General features: G+C 43.5%; 1 protein-coding gene across 1 annotated transcript in view; it reads left to right on the top strand.

Annotated features, from left to right (window-relative positions):
• PRKCE (protein kinase C epsilon) overlaps positions 1 to 25,610 on the top strand; it is a 301,423-nt gene that overhangs the window by 270,641 nt on the left and 5,172 nt on the right. The window contains exons 12-14 of the mRNA XM_083433032.1: positions 5,745 to 5,883; positions 7,073 to 7,261; positions 11,830 to 11,976. Coding sequence (XP_083289158.1) covers positions 5,745 to 5,883; positions 7,073 to 7,261; positions 11,830 to 11,976 — 475 coding nt within the window. The remainder of the gene's footprint in view (positions 1 to 5,744; positions 5,884 to 7,072; positions 7,262 to 11,829; positions 11,977 to 25,610) is intronic.

The raw sequence follows: 25,610 nt of genomic DNA, 5'->3' as shown, positions 1-25,610 counted from the left end.
GGAACTTAGGCTGGAGGGTAGGTAATAAGTAGTAGTAGTGGTATTGGGCTCCCAGGTAGGTAATAAGTAGTAGTAGTAGTAGCAGCAGCAGCAGCAGCAGTAGTATTGGGCTCCCAGGACCTACTAGTTAACTAGTCACTAAGTAACCTCCTAGTTAACTAGTCACTAAGGAAGACCATAGATGGGACTGGCTGCAAGAAGAGAGACTTCTTTCAGAACATTTGTTTCCATGTGATGTTGTCCTCTACTCTGTTTCTAGACTACAATTGGTGGGCATCAGTAGCTGTTTTTGAGCCATTGCTAAACATTTCTCTTACCATGTTTGAAGTCTACAAGCATTGGGATGGTGACCTTGTTTCAATGAGGATGTAAAATGCTTTTGTCCCTCTATTCTCTGCGAAGATCTCCAGATCTTCCTGGTTGTGAGGAGAGTGTTAAACTAGTGGCTGAAGGCCCCAATTTTGATCAGAAAAGCAGCAGTAGTGGAAGGGTCTTCAAATGCTTTCCATCCATGATTTTTTTTCCAGTCAGTGTCCTTCCCTCCGCTCATACTGCTGCTTTTAACTGCACAGGAAGAAAAACTACAACTACATGCATTTCCCCAAAATGGTAATAATAGCAACTTGTAAGGGGCATTTAGATTGGGAGAATGGTGAGGGTTCTGCAAACCTTGTCTCCCAGCACCCAGTAAAAGCCAGAGACCCCCGTAGCTGCTTTAAATGATAAGAAAGAAAGCTAATTAGGGAAACATACTTGATACATCATTTCAAACAAACATAAATTCCATAAATAATACAAACGCCTGTTGTTATATAACAGTACTGTAAAATCTGTATTAATTTGCCTGTGGAAAGACTTCCCATTACAGAGTCCTCCTAAAGTCTATCCTTCTGCAATGGAAACTTGTTGAGGATGGAGGGATGTTGTACAGCTGAAAGCTACTTACTTCTCCCCTTCAAGTACACCCTTGAGAACACAGCTGAGAAATCTATCCTTAAAAAAAGAGAAGTTAATCCTGTCTTCCTCTGGGATATTCACAGAATACCAACAGATACCTACCAAACGCTGGGAATTTTTAATTTGTGGAACTTGACCCACCTTAACCTTGTGTGCTTGGAATTTTCAAACATGGGGGAAAGGATTGGTTTGCTGGCTGGCGCTGTCACACAGAGATTTTGCTCTCTTGGGGACCTTGATATATAATCTGAAGCAGGAACTAGACACAGGGGGAGTGTAACCCTATCAGTTCTGATGGGCTTCTCAGCAACTTCTGATACCTTCTACCATGTGACCCTTATGGTGGGCTGTGGGCCACACTTTTGTAGTGGGTCCAGTATTTCATGGAAGAGTTGTTTGAGAAGGTGGCATTGGTTAATTCCTATCAACCCACCCTTAAGGTTACCCCTAGGTAGAATTCCATTTGATATTTCTTAAATAACATGAGCAATGTGTATGCAGTAGGTTATAATATTTGTGTGATGTTTTAGATATATGCTGCTCATGAAGTCCTCTTCAGGTCTGGCAAGATGACCAATGATGAGCAATCTTCTTGTTTTATTTCTGTCGGTTATGAAATTTGGGTCACCTTGCCAAAATCCTGGATCATTTCTGCGTTTCAGAGAAAAAAAGCAGTCCCGATTATCTCGTCACAATTACCTAACCACAAATGTTTTTCTAAAGAAGTTCCTTGGAAGTCCCATCGCTTACAAGTGCTAAACTGGACTTAAGAAAAGCAGATTCTCATGGTAAAATCAAATCTGGAAAAATGTGGGTTGAGTAGATCCACCTAGCATCAACACTGTGAGCTGAGAAGGCTCCATCTGAGTGCTCTGACATGGTTTGAAAATACTGGGAAGAGCAACCAATCTGCTCATGAAAGTTTTTCAGTAGCACAGTAACTTTTCAGTTGGTACCGTGTGTCTAAATTGAGCTTGTGGCCAGCTTCAGTGAAACCCCCTCAAGTTGCATCACACAGCATTAATTCTCTTGAATCTGCACCAATGCAGTTGTGATGTAGGGCCTAACTCCTAAATGATTAATAAATAATTCCTAGATTCAGATGGGTTTCATTTTGCACCCCTCCTCTGTTTATTGTTGTTGTTGTTTCTCTGTTTGCCACCCATCTGACTGAGTTGCCCCACCCACTCTGGGCAGCTGCCAACAAAATATAAAAACATCATAAAACATCAAGCATTAAAAGCTTCAGGTGTCGTCTAAAAGTCATATGGTTGTTTATCAGTTTGTCATCTGATGGGAGGCTGGGCACGAATACTGAGAAGGCCCTCTGCCTCATTCCCTGTAACTTCACTTCTCCCAGTGAGGGAACTGCTAGAAGACCCTTGGAGCTGGACCTCAGTGTCCAGGCTGAATGATGGGGGTGAAGATGCTCCTTCCACATATACAGGACTGAGGCCATTTAGGGCTTTAAAGGTCAGCACCAACACTTGGACTTATGCTTGGGAGCCAGTGTAGATCCTCTTTATTAAATAAGAACACCAATGTTTCACACATGTACAGTGCCATCTATTCTTAAAATTAGTGGCCATGTTATATCTTGTGTGTTTTTTAGAGTAATTGAATAAGATGGGGGATTATTTCAATAGTTTTTCTTTTTCCAGTGTGAGTGGGGGGGGAGAGGCAAACGTGGGCAAAGGACCTGGATACTCCAGTCTCCCTAGATAATCTTGCTCCTGAAAACCAGTTTCCTTAGTCTTCAATTCATTTGCAAGACACGCTAACCTGACATTTTATCCATACCTGAACTTGAAAGCACCTGAGCAAAATAAGCAATGTGCTGTTTGATAAGTCAAATTCACCTCGCCAATTGATACAAATGCAAAACTCAACAACAATATTTGGCCTCTGAGGACACGATGACCTTGTTTTTCAAGCATTCAACCATCATTCTTCATCGGACTAAAATGTAAGAGTGTCATACCATCCTTTCAGCATCTTTCAACATGTGGCTTTTTTTCCAGGTAACGCTTGCTAGCAGTTTTGCATGGAAGGATTAAGACCATGCATAGTAAAAAGCTTTAATTTACACCTCACTGCCTCTATTCTAAAGTGTTTATTTTATCTGTTTTATAAAAATTGCATAACAGCTTACCGTCATAATATTTTTCTGGTTAGTAAAAAGGACAAGTCGCATTCTTTCTTTTAAGGGCAAAGCTTAGAAAAAGGAATCTTATACGGATTTAAACTCAGCAGGCTTGCTGGGACAGAGGGGCTACCAAAGGAAGAATTTGGTACAAAGCAGGCTAACTTGAAATCTAGAAATGCAATTTGATTAGAAATGCACCAAGAAGTCATCCCGCATGACAGCATCCCATGCATTTGGAAGAAAATTTGGATTCATATAATTTGTATTATTTGGGTTTGTGTTTTTTTTTTAACATTTTTTTTGTAAGCCACTCTGAAAGCTTGAATGGAGAGTTCAGGCACAAATCTTAAAAATAAAATAATACATTACCAAAAATTGTAGATGCATCCCTATTGCAGCTTCATATATATATATATATATAAAGAAATCCGTGCAATATTAGAGGAAGCTGGGCATATGAAACAATATAATTCAATAATTGAATGTATTGTTGAAAATATGAAAAAAAAATGCATTACATTGGGGAAAATTGGTTGCAAAAATATGTACATTAGTCAAAACTGCATATAAAAATGGGTTTATTAGAAGAAATTCACACTAAATGGCTGATATTTTTTTTAATTGCTGCAAAAATGTGGAGGACCAAATTTATGATTGGAAAGAAGAGAAACTGGGAGATCTAAAATTGGCAAAGCCTTCCATCCCTATCCTGAAACTCATGCCCAGTTCCTTAAGCCACAGTTTAGGAGGACAGGAAAGGTTGTCCAAACCAGGCCAGTATCAGTGTGTGTGAATGCCTGTTTCTGTGTGAGAGAAAGCGTGCATGTGAGAGAGGGCATCAATCTACCCATATTTTTGGCTCGCTTACACTTGGCAGAACCGTTCCCTGCCAGAAATGGTTTCTCACTACCAACCAATATCAAGGTTACTGTATAGGCCTCTCCTCAGCCCTACTTGCACATTCTTTATGTGGTGATAGGTATTTGAGGCCTAGCTCATTCTGTTCTTTCCCTGCCCCAACCCACACCAAAAAGAAAATGTACAGCACTCAGCAATTTAAATTGACTGAATGCTCCAGTTGGGAGATACCAGCAAACTGGTTTTGAAGAAATCCAGCCTAATACATCACTGTTTCATTATTACAAGCCAGGGGTTTTCCTGGTCAAGCTGTTTGTTTTCAACAAAATTCGCCTTCCCTAGTTTTGGGCTGACCCCTCTTTTGGTCCTCAAGCTAAGACCACCAAAAAAGAAAAAGAAACAGAGACTTAATGGATAGTACAGTGGTACCTCGCAAGACGAATGCCTCGGAAGACGAAAAACTCGCAAGACGAAAGAGTTTTTTTGTTTTCTGAGTTGCTTCGCAAGACGGATTTCCCTATCGGCTTGCTTCGCAATACGAAACGTCTTGTGCCTTTTTTTTAAAACCGCCAATGCATTCCTATGGGAAACCGTCAATACACAGCGGTGCTTCGCAAGACGAAAAAACTCGCATAACGAAAAAACTCGCACCACTGTAGTCCTCTAAATTACCCAGCATTATATCTTTGAGAAAGGTCTGATTTAAAGGCAGATCATCATTAGTAAAGTGAAACCCGTAAAAGGAAAGATGGCCAGCAGTTGTTAACTAAGTTGTTAACTAAGAGAGTCAGTTAGTGAGAAAGTTGGCTGTTCCTTTTGAGCAGGTTCCAAGAAGCTCTGTTCCTAACCCTATACCTCATTAAAGTCTAATCCTGTAAGGTGTTAACAGATTTTTTTTTTCTTTTCACCCAAATTAGCATGGGATTGAGGGACAGGGTAGGGTTTTTCCAGCGGTAATAAGGATCCTTTAGGATATTTTTTGCAAGGACATTGCCATAAGCAGGGTCCCAATTTACCCTGATCACGCTGCTCACTTGAGAATTGGGCTCCGTTTAGCGTGGTGCCGGCGGCGTGTGACCTCTGGGAGTTTGCCCAGAAGTGACCCATGAGCTGCTGAAGGTGATTCCCCACTCACGATCTAAATGAGAATAAACTATCCTGAGTTTTCTAAACAATGAAAGAAACTTGACTTCTGCTAAGGTGGAATATGTCAATTTGCATTTCTTAGTATTGATCTGATGTGTAGAGATCTTTCCTATTCTAATTAATCCAAGAGGGTTCTGGAAGCTTCTCTGTGTGAAAGAAACAAGCAGAAGGTTCATGATGTTTGGGTTATTCCTTCAGAGAAGCTGAGTACAGCTGGCTTAAACTGGTTCTGTTATCTTCTGTCAAGGTCATGCTGACTATAATAGTAAGGCCAGAAGGAGCCTGGGTTTCACTTTCTCTTTCTATCTCGCTTCCTTCCGGTGTGGTGTTCTGTACATAGTATGCTTAGTGTTAAGGTTTAGATTTATTATAAGTTATTGTAAGTTTAAGTCTGCTGCAACTGGATTTCTTTTGGACAGTGCCAATCCTGAATGTATTGGATTTGTGACGATTATGCTCATTCGCCTTCAGTAGCAGTAAAGCTCTGCTGGATGAAATATAATTGCCTCTGGTCTATTTTTGGGAATCCTGCAATGTGTGTTTTTACTCTGCTAACTATACGTCGGAGTTCTGCTCTGGATCAATATTGAGTAGAATTTCATGACAGAATGACCCTCCTGTTTCTTTATTATTCAAGGGACCTGAAACTGGACAATATTCTTCTGGATGCAGAAGGTCACTGCAAATTGGCTGACTTTGGAATGTGTAAGGAAGGGATCTTGAATGGAGTAACGACTACTACCTTTTGTGGAACGCCAGACTACATAGCTCCAGAGGTATCGCAGTTCATGCCTAAAAGTATGGGGAAGTGTCTTCCATAATGCTGGCTTGAGCACAAAGGATCAGTTTGCCCAGTCCCCTCCATGCAACCATTTTGGGGTTTCTGCATGTTGGTGACTTGGAGAACAGTCTCACAGAAACCTGGGGTCACCCTTACCCTCAGCCATGATGGGATTGCAGCCCTTCCAATGACTTCTGTGACATGTTGTCAGAGCACCTGGGATTGTAGGCACCGGTACAATCCCAGGTACATGTTTACTTCTAGCTGACGCAGGAATATCTCTGTGCCGTCATTGGCACGCATGAGCCAGAGAATGAGATAACTGGTCATTGTGCCATGTGGATAAGCCATCTCAAAGAATGTAATATATGCTCTTTTTTATTTAAAAAAAGAAAGAAATTGAATTTTCTGTTATACCAGGAACAGAATGCTTGTAAACTGTAATTCCATCGTTTAACTCTTTTCCTTATCAAGTGTCATGGAATATAACTTCATCCTGCTACTTTGGGATGGGTGGAAAATGTGGAAAATGAGATAAGCATGTCCACACCGTATCTCAAGGGCATTGTTGGAGGCTGACCCAGGGGGCCTAAGACCCAGGCCATTTGTGCCAGGCCACAATTACCCTACATTGCTCTTATTACAGATTGTGCCCCACTAAAAGTTCTATAAACCCTGCAAATTAAGGGCTAAAACCCTGGGTGAAAAAGGAAACACTTTGCCTGGTGCCTAAAATAGATAAAAAGTTGGTGCAAACCTCCCTAGAAGAGCATCCATTCTTTCCATTTTTGGAAACTTAAAAAAGTGTTTGTTTTTAACTTTGCAGCGCACCCAGCCGCCCTGTAAGCAACGCACAGTTGTTGGTGAGCCCCATCTTCATATGGGCAGAGGCATATATAAATATTAATTAGCATGTGCCAATATTATGCAAATGTTGTCATGGGACTGGGTGCCACGCCTTTGAAATACTGTGCGATGTGACTGACGAAGCTCCTTTTATCTGCTAGTGTTCAAGCCCAAGGCTCCACCTTGTTATACAGGTGCACAAATAGAGTATTGCTTTCGTTGAAAAGATAATGGTATATGTCGTGTTCCCAATGGGCCTTCGACTTCACAGTTCTAAGGGGCAGCGTGATTCTCTCAGGTCCTCAACGCATTTCTTTCTTTCCCCATTTCCGTAACAGATTCTTCAGGAATTGGAATATGGTCCCTCGGTCGATTGGTGGGCGCTGGGTGTCCTCATGTACGAAATGATGGCTGGCCAACCCCCCTTCGAAGCTGACAATGAAGACGACCTCTTTGAATCCATCTTGCATGATGATGTGCTATATCCAGTGTGGCTTAGCAAAGAAGCTGTTAGCATTTTGAAAGCTGTAAGAGACTGTCCCTTTCTCCCCCCCCCTCTCCCCCCTGCTCTTCCTTATTAAATTTGACTCCCCTTCCCTTTTCACTACAGCAGTTTAAGAGCAGCCACCACTGGGAGTTCAACTGCAGTTCAGAGTGCTACTGTCCGTATAAGGGGGTCTGGAATGAATTACGTTTCTTGTGGGAAAGGGACAAAATGTTTGTGTTCTTTGTGGCTGTATGCTGCATCAATGTATGCACTTGAGAATCATGTTTCAGGGAAAAGGAAAACACAAGCAGACTAAATGGCCTTATCAGGCTGACATTGCCAACTGCACATGTCTTGCTACGGTAGGGGAAGGGTTATGTAATTAAAGAAACTCAGCCAGCAGGTTTGCTTTGGGCCCTGATCCAAAACACTGGAACGCACTGGCATATGGATCCTAGCCACATTGACTTGGAAATAAGTCCTGTTGATTTCAGTGGGACTTAACTCCCAAGAAAGCTTGCATAGGATTGTGTATCTGTGCAAAATTCATTTAATTTCAAGATAATAATCTTCTATTATTATTATTATTATTATTATTATTATTATTATTATTATTATTATAATATATTTATATACCACCCTTCATCAAAAGATCTCAGGGTGGGTCACAAGATAAAACTTCAAGATAAAAGCGCAAAGTTAAACCAGAAGCAACAAACCAAAATAATAATAATAATAATAATATAATAATAATAATAATGTGTTGCACCCCACCTATCTGACTGGGTTGCCCAGTCGCTCTGGGTAGCTTCCAACAGAATATAAACAACACAAGATGCAACAGACATTGAGAGCTTCCCGATACAATTAAAGATAGCTAAACTACTGTTTTTCCACCAAACAGCTTCTCCAGGTCTATCATTCATTCTGAGTGTTGAGTACCAACAGGTTCCTACAACGAGCCCTGCAGGTCAGACACCAAATCCCTGCTGTGGCTGCTCGTCAGAAAAGTGCAGGCATTTTAAGCTGGAAATACCAGCACACATTGGGTTCTAGGAAGGAACAAACCCCAAGCCCCCCAGTCCTGTGCAACCGGCTCTCTAGAACCCCAGGTGTCCCCCTTTGCTTCTGTCTCAGCTGTTTGACTGCTCTTCTACCCTATTGTCTTCCCTGTTTCTCATCGTCTCTGCTCCAAGTACTTGGGCATCTGAATCTGGAATGCTAACAGCCTGCTGCTGTCCATGTCTTGCATGCCATGCCTTAGGCCACAAAGCTGCTAACCATTTTCTTTTTAAAAAAAGTTGGGACAAGAAATGCAGACAAATTTTGACCCCAAATGAAGCAACGCTGCTTCAGAGAGAAGTTTCAGCTCCCCTTGTGGAGCCCACCAAAGAGACTTCCATCCATCCAATCACTGGCATAAAAACTTCCCATGCAATTGGAGCATGGCAAACTATTGGCAAACATTATGCTTGTTGCATAGAATGTTGCCCGCCCCTTGAGGAACCTTGGATGACCTAAATAGGGGGCTGAACCATTTGAAGTATCCATAACTCCCACTTGCCGTATTTTTTGCTCTATAAGACTCACTTTTTCCCTCCTAAAAAGTAAGGGGAAATGTGTGTGCATCTTATGGAGTGAATGCAGGTTGCGCAGCTATCCCAGAAGCCAGAACAGCAAGAGGGATTGCTGCTTTCACTGTGCAGCAATCCCTCTTGCTGTTCTGGCTTCTGAGATTCAGAATATTTTTTTTCTTGTTTTCCTCCTCCAAAAACTAGGTGCGTCTTGTGGTCTGGTGCATCTTATAGAGCGAAAAATACGGTATTTCATGGGGATCTGGAAAAACCCGGTCCTATGGGTGGCATTCACTGTTGCACTCTTACTAACATTCTCTCTGCGCAAGCATTTTTGCTTGTCAGATGGAGTGATGCCTCCCCTTCTCCCCACCCACTGAACCGATTTCAGGGGGCGCTGGAGTTGTGGGAGGGTGAGAGAAAGTCCTTTTGCACAAGTGGAAGTCCTTGCACAGGGCTTCGACTAAAAGGATGTGCTAAGTGAAACCCAGAACCAAAAGAGTTGCATCTTGCAGAACACATATGAAGGATTCTGGCCTTTTGCATTTAGCTGTCCCCACCCTACACCCCAAGAAAAAAAATTAGTTTTAGGCTTAGCTTTGTGTTTGAAACTTGTGTTCTTCGTCTTGTACTTTAACGGCATGCAGTTAACAGAGGAGCAGGAAGAACAGAGGAAATGAAGAGGCGTCTATGTACTTGACTGCCGAAAATTAGCAAGGGATTAGCTTTGGAACGCTTTGTTTCCTCGCATTGTACTGTTAGACATGCGTTTTGTTCGTCAGGCACTGTAAATCGGAGTCTTATTAAGTCGTTGAAAAGCATTTCTTTTAGCAGCTTTTGCAGAATGGACCTTGCTTTCTATTCAGGTGATTTTCTATGCAGTTTATTTCTGTTTTCCAGAAACGTTTTATAATCTCAGCAACCCCAGATGCTTTGAAATCAAAAACTATGAGAACCTGGAATTTAATTTCTCCAAACCCAAACTAAAATCCTTGTTGGCAGAGATCCCATTTTGCAGCAGAGACTTCTTGACAGTACACATAGCCCTAAAGTTATTTTTAAAAATGTTTAAATATCTTGTGACTTCTGGGAATTCAAACCCTTTTTTGTTTTTGTTTTTCCTAAGGCTTAGGCTTGCTTCCCTTCAAAATGAGAATAATATGAGGAAGGTGAAGCCACAGCTTTATATCTGCTGCATGCAGAATATCCCAGGCTCAAACCCCAGCAACAGGAGTGGGGAACCCCTGGCTCTCCAGATGGGTGTTTGTCTCCAACTCCCCTCAGCCCCAGCCAGCATGGCCAGTGGTCAGGAATGATGGGATTTGTGGTCTTAACAACATCTGTAGAGTCTCAGGTTCCCCATCCCTGGGATAAAGGATCCAACGCAGTAGAGCTGGGATCAATATATCCACCTGAGACCTTAGAAAGCTGCTGCCAATCAGAATAGACAGGGACTAGCTTATTTATGGAAGGGACGCAGGTGGCGCTGTGGGTTAAATCACAGAGCCTAGGACTTGCCGATCAGAAGGTTGGCGGTTCGAATCCCCGCGTTGGGGTGAGCTCCCGTTGCTCAGTCCCTGCTCAGTCCTGCCAACCTAGCAGTTTGAAAGCACATCAAAGTGCAAGTAGATAAATAGGTACCACTCCGGCAGGAAGGTAAACGGTGTTTCCGTGCGCTGCTCTAGTTTGTCAGAAGCGGCTTAGTCATGCTGGCCACATGACCCGGAAGCTGTACGCCGGCTCTCTTAGCCAATAAATCGAGACGAGTGCCGCAACGCCAGAGTCGGTCACGACTGGACCTAATGGCCAACCTTTACCTAGCTTATTTATGTATCAGTTGTTGTTGATGATGATGATGACGATGATGATGATGATGAAAAGTCTTGCCCTGAGTTAGATGAGCCAGTGGCCTGATTTGGTAAAAAGTTGTTTCCTATGTTCCTAAAATGAAGACCTTAGAATTTGCCTGGAGAGCTCAGCTCCTTAACCAGAGGGATGAATTTCGGGGTATTTAACCTGGGACCTTCTACATGCAAAGCACCATGCCACAGCAAGTTACACAGAAGCTTTTACCAGACAGAAGGGGAAGGTGGCTTATTTTCAGTGCTATAACAAAGTAGCTTATTCTCAGCCATGCATCTTTCTTTTCAAGGCTTCAGGCATTAAACTTTTAGACCTTGAAATTCAACATGTGCATTCAACAAATGGGTGCTTGGAAACAGGTACACTAATCTGATAGCTGGGATTGGCTTTGGTCCATTGCCAAGTAGTGTCTTCAGTGGTCTAATTATGTATGATGAAGACTTATTTGAAAGACGTCTCCCTCTAGTACCCAACAGGGAGTAAAAGGATGCGGTGGTTGCTGATTGGGGCAGCAGAAAGAGCAGCTCGGACTGAATATTTTTGTGGGCCTTCTCTGCTTTCTTGACCTGTTGACTCAGAAAGAAAGAATCATAGAGTTGGAAGGGACCCTCAGGATCATCTAGTCCAACCCCCTGCAATGCAGGAATATGCAGCTGTCCCTTACAGGGATCAAAACTGCAACCCTGGTGTTACCAGCACCACACTCTAGCCCAGGGGTCGGCAACGTGCAACCCATGGGCCAGATCCAGCCCACAAAGACCGTTTTACCGGGCCCGAGCCACCCCCAAACTGAGCCACCTGCTTGGCGAGTCCCCCATGCGCTGCGCTAAACTGGCGCAGCGTGGTGCAGGGACTAGCCGACCAGTGCTAGAAATTGTGTCTGCACATGCGCAGATACCAAAAATCGCTTCTGCGCAGGCGCGATTTTCAGCGTCTGGACATGCGCAGAAGTGATTTCTGGTGCTGCGGACATGCGCAGACGTGATTTTCGGCTGTGCCAGTCCAGCCCATGGATGATCTCTGTGGGAGTGATCCGGCCTATGTCTGGTAAGCCTTGCCGACCCCTTCTCTAGCCATCTGAGCTATCCAAGAACTTGTTGCTCCTTGTTGCTTTATTGGTTCAACTTCCCACTCTGCAACAAATGTTTGGTACCTTTTGTTTTTCCTCTAGTTCATGACAAAAAACCCAAATAAGCGACTTGGCTGTGTGGCATCTCAGAACGGCGAAGATGCGATTAAGCAACACCCTTTCTTTAAGGAGATTGACTGGGTTCTTCTAGAGCAAAGGAAAATCAAGCCGCCCTTCAAGCCTCGGATTGTAAGTAGTGTTTGACTCTGTGGAAGAGACCTTAGTTGAAAATATATCAAAGTTTTTTGGTGTCCTTTATAATAGTAAGACTCTAATCCTGTCCAGATTTACCTGGAAGTAGGTCCCATTAAACTCAGTGGGCCATACTTCGGGGTAGAAATGTATAGAATTGCAGTGTTATGCTGCAGTAGAGTTGAAAGCCCAGGTAGCAACCATGCTAAGGTGGTTGGTTTCTTCCAAGGTAAGTCTCAGTTTCGCTTATTGTATACTGAATGTGAAAATGGTCATTATGTATTTCTTACAAACACAAGAACTAATGGAATCAATTATTTTAAAGCCAGTGTGGTGTAGTGGTTAAGAGCAGTAGACTCGTAATCTGGTGAACCGGGTTCGATTCCCTGATCCTCCACATGCGGCTGCTGGGTAACCTTGGGCTAGTCACACTTCTCTGAAGTCTCTCAGCCCCACTCACCTCACAGAGTGTTTGTTGTGGGGGAAGAAGGGAAAGGAGAATGTTAGCCGCTTTGAGACTCCTTAGGGTGATATCAAATCCAAACTCTTCTAAAGTGAGTCCACAGATTAAGTCACCTGGATTATAACTTGCCTCACTTGATAGCCTAACAATCTAAAATCATTGTTCTTGGTTTTGAAATGATCAGCCATCATATCCCACTGCCGCTTATAATATCATCACTGAAAGCACAGCAAAGGTTGCCATGTACTGACCGAGCATTAATCTGAACAAGTAATATATAAATAAAGATGAATGTAAAAGAAGCCTAAGAAGACTTTGTCATGATCATCCGTTTGAGTAGGCATACATATGGGATTTCCACTGCAAGGATATTTAAGAATGATTTAAAGCAAACATATCTCTACACAAAACAGAATAGGGAAATTATTGTTATTTCTTTCCTCCCTGAACAAATTTTACTTTTAATTTTATCTTTTTTTTCCCAATTTGGACGCTGAAATGTATGCACTGCCTAGAAGTTTAATCCTTGATGGTAGTAGGTTCTGCCTGTGTTGAGTCTCATGTTTTGACTCTGTGTCTCAGTATTCCACAGGGGAATATTTCTGCACCATGTCCCTTTTTCAGAAACAAGCCTTGGAAAACTTCAGGCTTCCCTCACTGCATTGCAATTTTTCGGATATATGATGGAGTGGCTCAAACAGTGTCAACTAGTGAGCTAGCTTCTAATGCCTTGAAAACGGAACCTCGGAGGATTAATTTTTTGCCACCTGGTGCTTGAGCTATCTTCCCCTGGAGGCCTTGGTAGACTCTGTAATGCAGTAAAGCCTGCCACACATTCTGTTTGCTATGCTGATAGCATTAATATATGATCTTTTAAATACCTTGGCAACTGAGTGCATGTCCAATATTGTCTTTTTTAAAAAAAATCTTCCAAATAGGGAGCTGATCATCAAATGTTGAGCAATATCAAGAGATAACTTGGGTGACTTAAGTCACCCAGATTAATCTTTTTTGCATATCACCCAGTTTCAGCTCTCACACAATGGAAAGCGTTCTTGCCTTCAGATGAGAATCACGTAGTGGTGAGTGATGAGAGACGAGAGCAATGCATATCATTTATTTATTTACCTGCTACTTTATTTATTGCTTCAAGCTGATGCATCTAAGTAGTATACAGTAAAATCATTATACAAAATCAGTGCATGATATACAAAAGAGGCTAAGATATATGCACCTATGAGGCCCCACCCCCCAGAATTATACTCAGTTCTTTCCTTTTATTTTTTTAAACCCAGTTTGAATTCTGAACCATTTATTTTATTTTCCAAGTACTGAATACTGATGTCATTTAACTGTGAGCACCTCTGCTCATTCTGTTCTTTTCTCACACACACTGGTCCCCCAACTTCATGAAAAACTTTCAGTGGGGGAAGCAGGAGCTAAACTCAGAGCTCCAAATGAACTCACTTTCATTTCCCTGCAATTGTTCCCTATTTTTTCCTATGCCAGCGTCAGACGAGGCACGTCATTCCCTGGCTACTATCCATGCATTCTTTTATTTTCCCTCTTGCACAATTCCTCATTATTATTAATAACAATACTTAAGTCATAGCACTGACTCCAGCTCTGCCAGGGGAGCAGAAAAGGGTTGCACAAACTTGGATGTGCCATGCATCTCTTTTGCGGACTTTTCTAGTGAGCTGCTGAACCGGAATGCACACAAGAGTGGCTGCCTCTGCTGGAGAACATAACTTTAGACAGTTCCCTGTCTCCACTGGGTATGCATTCTAAATGTAGGCCAAGGTCATTTATGCATCTCACTGAATCTTCCACTGAGCATCTCCATGAGATAGCCTACAAGTAAGGGCTCTTGTCCAGGGTGCAACATTTTGACACCAAAGAAAAATGACAAAATGGCTGGGGAGGGAGTGAGACTAGCCCAGGCATCCCCAACCTTTGGCCCTCCATATGTTTTGGACTACAATTCCCATCATTTCTGACCACTGCTCCTGTTAGCTAGGGATGATGGGAGTTATAGGCCAAAACATCTGGAGGGCCAAAGGTTGAGGATGCCTGGGCTAGCCCATGACCCTAAAGCATGTAGGCCATTATCAAAGTTGACCTGGTTCACCTCTGACCAGGAGTGGCTGGCAGGAAGGAGGAATCAGAAATAATAAGTGCCAAAGCTATCGGTAGCAAAATGTTGTTCTAGGGCAAGGTTTCCTAAACTTGGGTCTCCAGCTGTTTTTGGACTACAGTTCCCATAATCACTAGGGATGATGGGAGTTGTAGTCCAAAAACATCTGGAGCCCCGAGTTAAGGAAACCCTGATCTAGGGTGACCAAAAATCAGGTTAGAATTTAATTAGGCGCAGACCTAGTTCTCAGTGGCTTCCATTCATTCCTAAATGAGCTGCAATTGGCAAGGCAGCTTGGAAGGGGCAAATTAATTGGGAACTAGGAGAATGCTTGCCAAAGGGGGTTGGGACTTGTTCCCAATTACTTAATAATAATTCCATAATATGTTAAAAAAAGAAGCTGTTATTCAGTCCTATAGAAGGAAGCAAAGGGCTACATTGCAAGGAGGCATCTTTTCCAACTCTGACATTGGTTGGCCTGGTCTCCACTGAAATGAACCCCAGGGGGAACATGGAATACATTGTACACCCGCTGGGGTCCTTGCAGTCTATGAGCTCTCTTGCTCTCTGTCTTTCTGGCTCTTGGTCTTCTCCATTTCAGTCTCCTTATAGTGAAACCACTGCTTTGGATGTCATATTTAAAGAGTTAACAAGGCTTTTCCATGTGTGAAAAGGTATGTTGTCAGCTGGCCTCTGGCCAGTTTCTGAGACCCATTGAAAGCCATTCCCTGCCATTACTTATTCAGACAAGATAGCTGTGCATAATTTGTAGACTTGGGAGCCGTTCATGAGAGTGACATTGTATTCTACAGGGATGGGATTAAGACCAGTTCTAGGGAACCATTCTGTGTAAAAAGACAGAGAAAGAGTCCATGGAGCAGCAGTGTAATCCTATGCTGCGTGAGCAGGTTTCATTTCTTCATCCTTCACTTTCAGTAAGGCTAACACACTGGACACTATGCAGGCAAGAAGAATTGCACAAGTACCAGGTGCTCCTTCAAGTCATTTAGAGTTTATATGTTAGCATCTTGAATTGGGCCCAGTAACATAATGGCAGCCAGTGCTACTTGCTCAGAATCAGTGTTGTATTATTACCATTGTTCCAACTTTCCATTGAGGTCAAGTAGACATAGGAGTGCTTAACATGGGTAGGTTCAACATACCTCCACATGTGGTGGGAATGTCCCAAAACCCATCTCTTCTGGACAGCAATCAAACAAGAAATATGCAAAATAACTAAGCAAGTTTTAGAAGTCACCCCAGAACTGGCCCTACTAAACATCTTCCAATATAATAATGCCCACTCACATCTTAAAGAGCTCATAACCCACCTACTCTCAGCAGCCAGGAACATCATAGCCAGACACTGGAGAAATCTGTCAGGGGTAAGCATGGACCAATGATACCAAATAGTATGGGAAACAGTCTTATTAGAAAAAACTAACCAATAAACTGAAACTGACATGGGGACAAATAGAAGAAGACACCTTCACCCCAGTATGGCTCCCCTTTATCACATACACAGCCCAAGAAGACGACAAGAATGTGCCAAAAGTATACAAATCAGTCTGGCTAACCTGATTCAGAAATACACACACCGCTCACATACAAAAACAAATCTCACTACAGCCACCCAAAGACAACCAAGCACAACCTAGGCCACCACCAACCTCTCTCACCATCAAGGAAACACAACAAATCTCTCTCCCCCTCTTTTCTTCCTCACCCAACATTGTATGTAACACTAATGTCTCACAACAAATGAAACTGAATTGTAGGAAACACAACTTGAAAAAAGAGACAACACATGTGGTTTTGTACAATAAGAAATCTTTTTTTAATTTTTAAAAAGAAAGAAAGAAAGAAAGAAAGAAAGAAAGAAAGAAAGAAAGAAAGAAAGAAAGAAAGATAGATGGATGGGTTGGTTCATGCTGTTAGTAAATACCATGGGACCCGATATCATTTCTTTATGATTATTTAACACTCAACATAGAGTGGGAGTGGTTCTTTGGGCACCTTCCCTTCTGGCCCGCAGACCTTGCCCTTTGCTCAGGTGAGAGAGGAGCAAACAAAGGTGGCCTGTTGACTACTTGCTTGGAACAGCAAGTAAACCTGACCTAAAAGGCTTCAAAGGGATTGTGTACTGTTCCGCTCCCTGTTATAGCTCCCAAGCTGCTGTATGCTGGAGCTGGGAGTGGTGATGTGTCAAGTAGCACAAAGAGTGTGCACATAGAATATGAACATCTGTACCACACGGCCCAGTCAGGCCTATTGATGTGAAGATGCCTCCTTATTGTCTTGTCTTGTCTTCCTGTTTGGCTAACTGAGGTCCATCTCAGTTCAGACGTTTTTACCGACACGTTTACCTGCAATGTATACAGGATCACTGGCGCCCTCAATCATTCCTCACATTTAGGGACTAAACATTGAGACAGGGAGATCCTACACAGAGATGTATGTAGTGGAGCTCAGTTTCTGAAGCCACATACTGTACATGGTAAGGCGCAACGCTATAGTGTATTTATGCGAATCTAATGCACCATTGAATCTAACGTGTGCCTCAATTTTCAAAACCCTTGAAACCAAAAAAGTATTTGCTATGCCAGTGGTGCTTTTCAAGCTTGCAATCAAATCTCATGTGCACCCTAATTTTTTTGCAATGTAATTTGGCCAAAAAAGAAGTTCATTGCATTTGAGTAAATACAGCATGGGAGTGTGTGTGTGTGTGTGTGTGTGTGTGTACATCTCAGCAGACAGTGGCTCAAATCCAAAAGAAAGTTAGTCATTTTTTAACCTCCCACTAAAATTAATAGGGCACATATAAATTAGTAACAACTAATCTGCCCTTCTGATTTCAAAGGGGCTTAAGCACAGCTAACTTTTTTCTGGATTTGGAGCAATAATCTTTCTGTTAAAATAAAATAACAATCTAAGCTACCATGGGATGCATCCCCACCAACTGCGAACTGATACCTCTTAAGTGCTTGAAACCCACCCACCCCCATCTGTACAGTCCGAGGGAGGCAGTAAAACCACGAAGTTCCTTTTTTAAAGGCATGCTGTCAGATGTGGGCAATGGGCTGCATTTGATCTCAGCCAGTTGGACCTGTTAGCAAATTATTAAAAGAGGTGATTGGCATTTCGAGGTGGGTTGCTAACCTTCTACTTTTCAGACTGCCCCATTCCGATGCTGAAATTGCCTTTTCTTCTCTCTTGCCTGGATGAAATAACAGCCGTCACAGTCCTGCCTCTTCTAAGTTGCTATATTTCCTTCAAACCCATCCTTGTAGCTTTCTTGCTCTTTGTTAAGTCTTGTCTTAAGGATGCCAGCGATTTGTTAGATTTTTCAATATAGTGCTGCAGCAAACGTCTCCATTTGAATAACCCCATCACTAGGAAAACATACCCCCCCCCAAAAAAAAAAACAATAGACAGTCCGCATTCCTGCAGAGTGCCAGCAGCAGCCAGTGTACAAAAGGGTTTCTTCTATAGTGAGGGAAAAGTCACTAATTTTTCCACAAGATCTTTACTGGTGCCTTGGAAAACTATCCAGGTACTTTTCTGCATGGATACAAATATGCGAAATCTGGGTGAAATGTAATGATTTCCAGGAGTCTGCACTGGAGTGAGGAGTTCCTCTGTTTGCAGATGCAAAAATATATCGAATGTACAAGCTCATTTGGTAGATGAGGCAGCATAATTTCTGGTGTTCAGGCCATGAGCGCCATTGCTTATGTAAACCAAAACACCGCCTACCCGCGGAAGGTATCAGCAGGCTTGGGAGAATCCCAGGTTTTGCAGAAGTACAAAAGAAAGGTCTTAAGAAGATGAGCCCAAAACAGGCCAGTGAGGAACTGAGCGTGCTCAGTGGCCATGGAATGCTGACTGACTATTGAGAGGGAGGAGCCAGAAAACCCGGAAGGAGGCGGAATGGAATGGAGTGGCTGGAACCCTAAGCAGAAGTTATCTCCACACTGCAGCATTTTGTTGCCAGCCCCACTTGCATAAATTTAATAATAATAAATATGGGTCAGTGGATTGCTGCAGAGAAATCGGCAGTTTGTTATAATAACAAATGTTGCAGCAGAGAGCGGGTTGCAAAGAAATGTGGCTGGAATCCTTAAAGAGGGACTTTCTTTCTGAAGGCAACCTTTCAAACATAAATAAACCTGGGGGTTTGCATCCAGTGCTAGCCCTGCTCAGAGTAAACCCACTGAAAACTATGGACATGACTCACCTAGCTCTATTAATTCCAATGAGTTTTACTCTGAGCATAGCTTATTTGGATACAGTCCATGGAAATTTCCCATGTTGGTGTTTGGTTTCTTTTGCTTTCTTTAAAAAGGCAACAAAACAAAACAAAACTTGTAACTACGGAACCCAAATATTTGTGCATTTTTATCTAGGGCTTTTTCCTATTCCGCTGCTTTAAAAAAGTCATAATGTTGCACATGCGCTTTCTTATTGAACCTGTCCTAGGTACAGGATTATGACTTTGCAGATTGGCAAATAAATAAGTCCCTGTTTAAAATGCAGTATCCTGCACAGTAATAGTAATGGGAACACCAGAGATTACTGGCCGAGTAAATTTATTTTTGTGTGAATGTTCTCTCTTTTCAAGTTTGCTTCAGTGTGAATGTCCCTCTTTAAGGTAAGGCCTGCAGTGTGGGGAAAATGCCCAGGTAGGTTTGTTTCCAGGCCTAATACATGCAAACGCGAGGTGTCCCTCTCCAGACTCATAATATATTTCCATTCAGTCATCCCGGTGCATGGCAAGTGGCGTTTAACAGAGGGGGACGCCAAGGGGCTGTAGTGCATGCGTCTGCATGGAATGTATTCTGCTCAAATCAACTTTGGGCAGTGGAGTTTGGCCCACGTACCATTGGAAAACACTCTTTCATTGACTCCCCTGCCTCCCTTCGCACCCTTAAGGACTCTTGACACCTCCAAGTCCCTTCTCACAGTTGGGCTAACAGTCCTGATCAGTGTATTGGAAAGGGATGATAGAACTTGCCTATGGCTTATGTTTGCTAGCATCTACCTAACAGTGGAGAGAAGGGAAAGCCAGGTTTGCCTCTTTTGCTCCAGCAGCTGTCAACGTGCTTCTCTACGTTGGTGGCAGCCACAGGGGTTTGACTCGAGAGCAGACAGAAGCAGGAGAACAGAGGAACGGGTGGGGGTGGGGCAGACAGAATGGTAGGGGGTCAAGGCCTGATTGAACACCAACACACACACACACACACACACACCGTCCTCAAGGGATTTCAGTATTCAAGGACAATGAATCATTTTGGGGCCAAGCAACCCACCAGTGTGCGCATCCCGAGCAATAGGAGCAGGTTATCAGAAACCTGCAAATGCGGAGGAGGAGGGCTCCCGTTTTTACATGGAGCTCCATAGAGCTCTCTTTTGTGAAGAAGTTTAATGCTCAACAGGCAGTACATGCATGCGTAGGGAGCATTTCCTTTATTGATGGAGAAGGTCTAGAGGACAGTCCATATGTTCATATTACCAGACTAAGGAGTTCTTATATTATATGGATTTTGGGTCATGGCCAATTACTTTTTTTTAATCCTTTGTGAGATTTTAAAGGGGGGGGGAACCTCCTGCCATCCAACCCCACTGCTGGATATTTATTGCTGTTTATGTTCATTTCCAAAGCACAGTGATGTGTTTATTTAGTTTTAATTGTAGCACCCTGTGCGTTGCTTCTCTCCGCCCTTTTTAAAGAAGGAGGATGTTTCCTTAACTGGGATTTCTGCCAAGTGCCACCACCGCTATCCTACCATTGTTGTGGCCAGAGAAATCTGTTGACCAAGTTTGCAACATTCCCGCCCCCCCTTACTCCGTAACTTTATTGTGCAGTCAATCCTCTACATGACTCCTTAAAAATCAGTGGGCTGGTTTCAGTAATAGTAGTAGTAATAATAATAATAATAATAATAATAATAATAATAATAATAATAATAATTTATTATTTATACCCCGCCCATCTGGCTGGGTTTCCCCAGCCACTCTGGGCGGCTTCCAAAAGAATATTAAAATACTGTGATACATCAAACATTAAAAGTTTTCCTAAAGACGGCTTCCTTCAGATGTCTGGTAGTTGTTGTTCTCTTTGACATCTGGTGGGAGGGCATTCCACAGGGAGGGCGCCACTACCGAGAAGGCCCTCTGCCTGGTTCCCTGTAACTTGGCTTCTCGCAGTGAGGGAACCGCCAGAAGGCCCTCGGTGCTGGACCCCAGTGTCCGGGTAGGTCTACTTCGATTCTCACTTAGCAAACTACAATCCCAGCAAATGTATGATGTTGCAATCTGATGAAGCCCACTTCATCAGACACATGAACTGTTACCCAGACAGTGGGGTGTAGTGGGGTGGGAATTGTGAAGAGTGAGGTCAGAGGGAAAATAAAACCCAAACATGCATATTTGTTTCTGTGACAGTTAACCAACCCATTTGAAACCCTGAAGTTTCCTATGTTCCTAACAGAGCAGTGTTGATGATAACAAAACCTTCTGGCATTGGGAAGCTGATTAGCACATTCAGTGGGATAAATACACGATATCTTGATTCAGGCCACAAGCAATGCAGTTGAATTTCTTGATCAGCTGTTTCCTACTGGAGCCTCTCTTCTGAAGTGCCGTTTCAGAGTGTCCGCTGCTGCTGTTTTTGCCGCAGGAGAGCAGCACTGGAAATTTTGGTGGCAGACAATGTGTAATAAGAAATGAAGTTCTAAAACAAGACCGCACCCTGCCCATGTTATCTGTGGCATTCAGCATCCGGTGCGCTTTGCATCTTCTGCAGCTTGCCATTGTACAGTCTCTGAGAAAAACGTTCGCCGTGGGGTGCCATGCCTTTTAAAAAACACCCTTATAAGACTGGAATCTTAAGACAGTAATGCTAAGAAGGAGTAGAAATGCCGCTGGACCTGTTTGCTGTGCTCAGCAGATGGGCCCCAACAAAGGGCTTCAAAACAGATCGCTTTCATGAGAAGGATAAGGAAGGGCGGTCAAGTATTCTCAGTTCTGCATTTAGGAAGGCAATCGCTAAGGCCCCAAACAGAGGAAGTAAATGCATTCACAAATATTTTGGCCCTAAATTGTGCATTTGGTTCTTTGAAAAATTAACTTTTGTTCACGCCCCCAAGTTTAATTTTCCCTGCAGAGCCAGCCCAAATTGTTTTGCTTCCTGAGGTGGAGGGAAGGATGGTGCCCATCTGAAGAAATGTGGGGCTTAAATGTAATAAATAAATGTCTAGAATTTGATCTTGTGAACATGGCAGGCAAGTCATCATGACTAATCTGCTGTTTGTCAGCTGCAAACCCGTGTATCTGTATCCTCCTGATACTGGGGTGGAGGGGAAATCGAGTTTGCATTGCATTTTAATGCAGGCCTAACTCGTTAAATCTCCCAGAAATGAGCCAGACTTTGTGATGCTGTCGTCCAACTAAAAAAAAATGTGCAGAAACGCATATGGGAGAGGAAGGTGTGCCTGCAAATGCACATCTATATGAGTGCAGATGACACACCCAGCACATTACATTAAGCAAAATGGCTTGCTAGAATTAGAAGAGATGCAAATGAGTTTTTGCCATGACTATTTTTTAAATTTTATTTTAAAGCAAATGGATGTGGAAATATGGGCAGCTGAATTTAAGATTGGGGCAATGAGAAACTGACAGATTTGCCCATGTCTACCCCCTTCTTTCTTCAGAAAAGCTACTTGGAGCACAGAGTGAGAGGAGCAGCGGTGCTTAACCTTTTCTCCACCTGCCAGTTCCTCACTCTGCATTGCCTTCCCCATGTGGCTTTTCATCCCAGCATCTTTCAATAGTATTCTCCCCCCCTCCACCCCATTTTTTTTGCTCTTGCTAAAAAAAAAAAAAAATTAAGCTCATAAGACCACAATTACTTTAATTCAACCAGGAACTTCCTAAGAAAAGAGAGTCAGTGTGGTGTAGTGGTTAAGAGCAGTGGACTCGTAATCTGGTGAATCGGGTTCGATTCCCCGCTCCTCCACATGCAGCTGCTGGGTGACCTTGGGCTAGTCACACTTCTCTCTCACAGCCCCACTCAGCTCACAGAGTGTTTGCTGAGGGGGAAGGAATGGAAAAAGAAATTGTTAGCTACTTTGAGACTCCTTAGGGTAGTGATAAAGTGGGATATCAAATCCAAACTCCTCCTCCTCCTCCTCCTCCTCCTTCTCCTCCCTAAGTAAAGCTCTTTCCCACTCCATCCTGTTCCCCACATCACTTTGTCCCTCTTGCTGCCTCTCAACATTCTCCTCCTCTCTCATCCTGACTTCTACCTTCAGTCTATCATTTTATCTCTGACCTCTACCTTCATGCCCTGCCTTTCGATTTTCTTCTTTGCCTCTTGCCTCTGGTTTTCCCACCTACCTGCTCTTCTCAATTAAAGTAAAAAATAAGTAAGTATTGAGGTCTGATCCTAGGTGGGGAGGAGGGAGGGAAAGGTCTCAACATGGCTATTATTCTCATGGTGGCTTCTATGTAGGCAGGGTCCAAAAGCAACCCAGACTTGGCCAGTTGGGGCAGAAAGGCAGTTGCTGGGAACTGCGGAGAGATGGTGGGGACAGCTTTGTGGGAGAGGTGTTTCCAAAGGAGGGTTAATATAAAGCGAGGGTGGGGGACCCTTTTCATCCTGAGGGCCACACCCCTTCCAGGACAAGCTTCCAGAGACCACAAGCTAGTGGTGGGTGGGGCCAGAGACAAAAATGGGTGGAGCAATTAATGTAAACTTCACAGTAGGCTAGTTTCTACACACACTCGCAATTCCCCTTCTACCCTCAATGCAGGCAAGCAAAAGGCATTGTCAGGGTTCAAGGACACATTCCAGCCAGGCAAAATCATGCAAGGAGGGTACAAACCAGGGCCGGTGAGAGGTGTGGCTTGGAGAGAGAGGGTGTGGCCTGGGGAGAGTCCATAGGGCCAGGTAGAGAGACTTGGAGGGCCACCTTTGGTCCCTGGAAGTTCGGCTCCGCAGCCCTGGTATAAAGCAACCGAAGAGGAATAAAGATTGAAAGGAGGGGGGGGGGGTCATAGCTGTGCCTCTTCTCGGTGCTTCAGGTAGGCCTGCATTGCTATAAGCAGAGATGTGACTATGGAGTTATTATTTTTATTTTCTTGGTGCACTTGTAGTTTAGCAAACAAGCAAAGTCAAACACACAAAAGCAAGCCTTTTGAGAAGTAATAGGACAATTAGCGGTTTGGCCGGGAAAGAGAAACATCCAGGAAAATGCAGGGCAAGCTCTGTTGAGAGGCAGGGCTGCACCAGTTACATCACCGGCTGCTATTCCAGCCAGGAGTTGCTGCAGGTCTTGTTTAGACCACACCAAAGAGGTTGATGCTGCAGTTGCATCCAGCAATTGAGGAGTGGGTGGAAATGGCCGCAAAGCCGGTCTTTAGAAAGACTGCAGAACAGCAGAGAAAAGCAGAGCGACTTCATCTGGGTTCTCCCCAATAAAGGAATGCACAATTGATGTGGCTGGAGTGGAAGCAAACTGAATTCCTTCTACTGTAAGAGCATTCTTCAAACTCTTCCCACGCATTACAGTTTCTTTTCAGCCACTAAGAGGCAGCGGAGTCCTCTTTTCTCTTCTAACAGGTGCTGCAGCAGTAGCAGGTAACAGTTAGCTAATGAATCTGTGCTCCATAGCTGAGGACATTCTGACTTGGTGCTAGCATTGAATTGACCAGAGTCAATCCTGTTCTGCTCCTGTGCCATGAATAGTAGCTTGATCTGCAAGAAGCAATAGCAGTAGCTTTTCGCAGCATGGAGAGAAGCATTGCCCCCTCTTTATGACAGCTGAACAAGGTGCTGTGAAAAGGTATAAGAGCAGGAGTCTAGTTTAAAAGTTGGCAGCCCAGTTTTTACATAACCCTGAGCATGCACCGGAGATGACTTGAGTGATTCACACACCTTCCCTTTGAACCTCTAAGTTTCATGCAGAGACAAACTCTCACATCTGGTCCCAGAAACTGCAAAGAAATTTCAGCTGGAGGAATTCACTTGGAAGTTCATTGCACACAAATTCATTCCAGCCCTAGAACTGCAATTTTCTTCTTCATCAAATCCTGCAAGAATGGGGAGTCTGTGGCCTCTAGATATTGTGGGACTGTAACTCTCATCAGCCAGCACCAGGAATGTTGGAAGTTGTAGTCCAGCAACATCTATAGCGCCACACCTTCCCCATTCCTATTCCTGAGTCTTTTAATTGGATGACACCCCCTATTTCACTCCCAGTAACCACTGGATGCCACTGATGTTAGAAAGATGCAAAAGCAGCAATATTTACACCTATTGTCACAAGCTCTTGTCATGCCACGCTTGTGTTATCAAACTCTTGCAAGCTTGCATAGTACTCCCATTGCTTGTCTAAGTAAGACATGAAATTGTGTGTATCCCCAAACACAACTAAGAACAAAATAAGGCAATTTCTATTTTGGGGGCCAAATATGTGGGGGGGGGGGTTGTTTGGGGGGGGGTAGCTTCACAAAAAGGTTTTTTGAAGGTACCTAGGATAGGGATCCTAGCAAATTGCCTTGGTCAGCAAATGCACATCCAGAGCATTGGCTGGGGTAAAACTAGGAAGGAGAGATGGGTAGGGTGGGTGAGACTGGTATGAAAAGCGCTCAGTGCTCCCTTCCCTCCCATTCCTTTCCATTTTAAACTGCTCCCAGTGGGCAAAGAGGCCGTGGGGCTCCGTTGCAAGCAATGGCAACATAACAGGGAATTTGCTTTCTGATGGGATTGTGTGTGTAGCATTTGTGTATCCTTGCCAAGTCAAGACAGACAAGCGAGGTGTGGGGAGTCTATGTCAGGAGCTTGTGTCTCTCCTGCATCGCACTACTTGGAAAACCCTTTAGGTAAAGGGGCTTTCAAAGGAAGGCTTTGCCAGGAATCATTTCACAGATGGCTGACCTGTTGTATAGTTTCAAAGCAACATCTTGCTGGCTCCCATCTCCATGGCTGGTGTGACTGAAGTGTTAAGGTCTAGCAGCAACCAGTAT

This window comes from Podarcis tiliguerta (assembly GCF_965153285.1).
Source record: "Podarcis tiliguerta genome assembly, chromosome: 3".
NCBI classification, from domain to species: Eukaryota; Metazoa; Chordata; class Lepidosauria; order Squamata; family Lacertidae; genus Podarcis; species Podarcis tiliguerta.
This window is presented reverse-complemented; position numbering and strand designations above follow the sequence as displayed.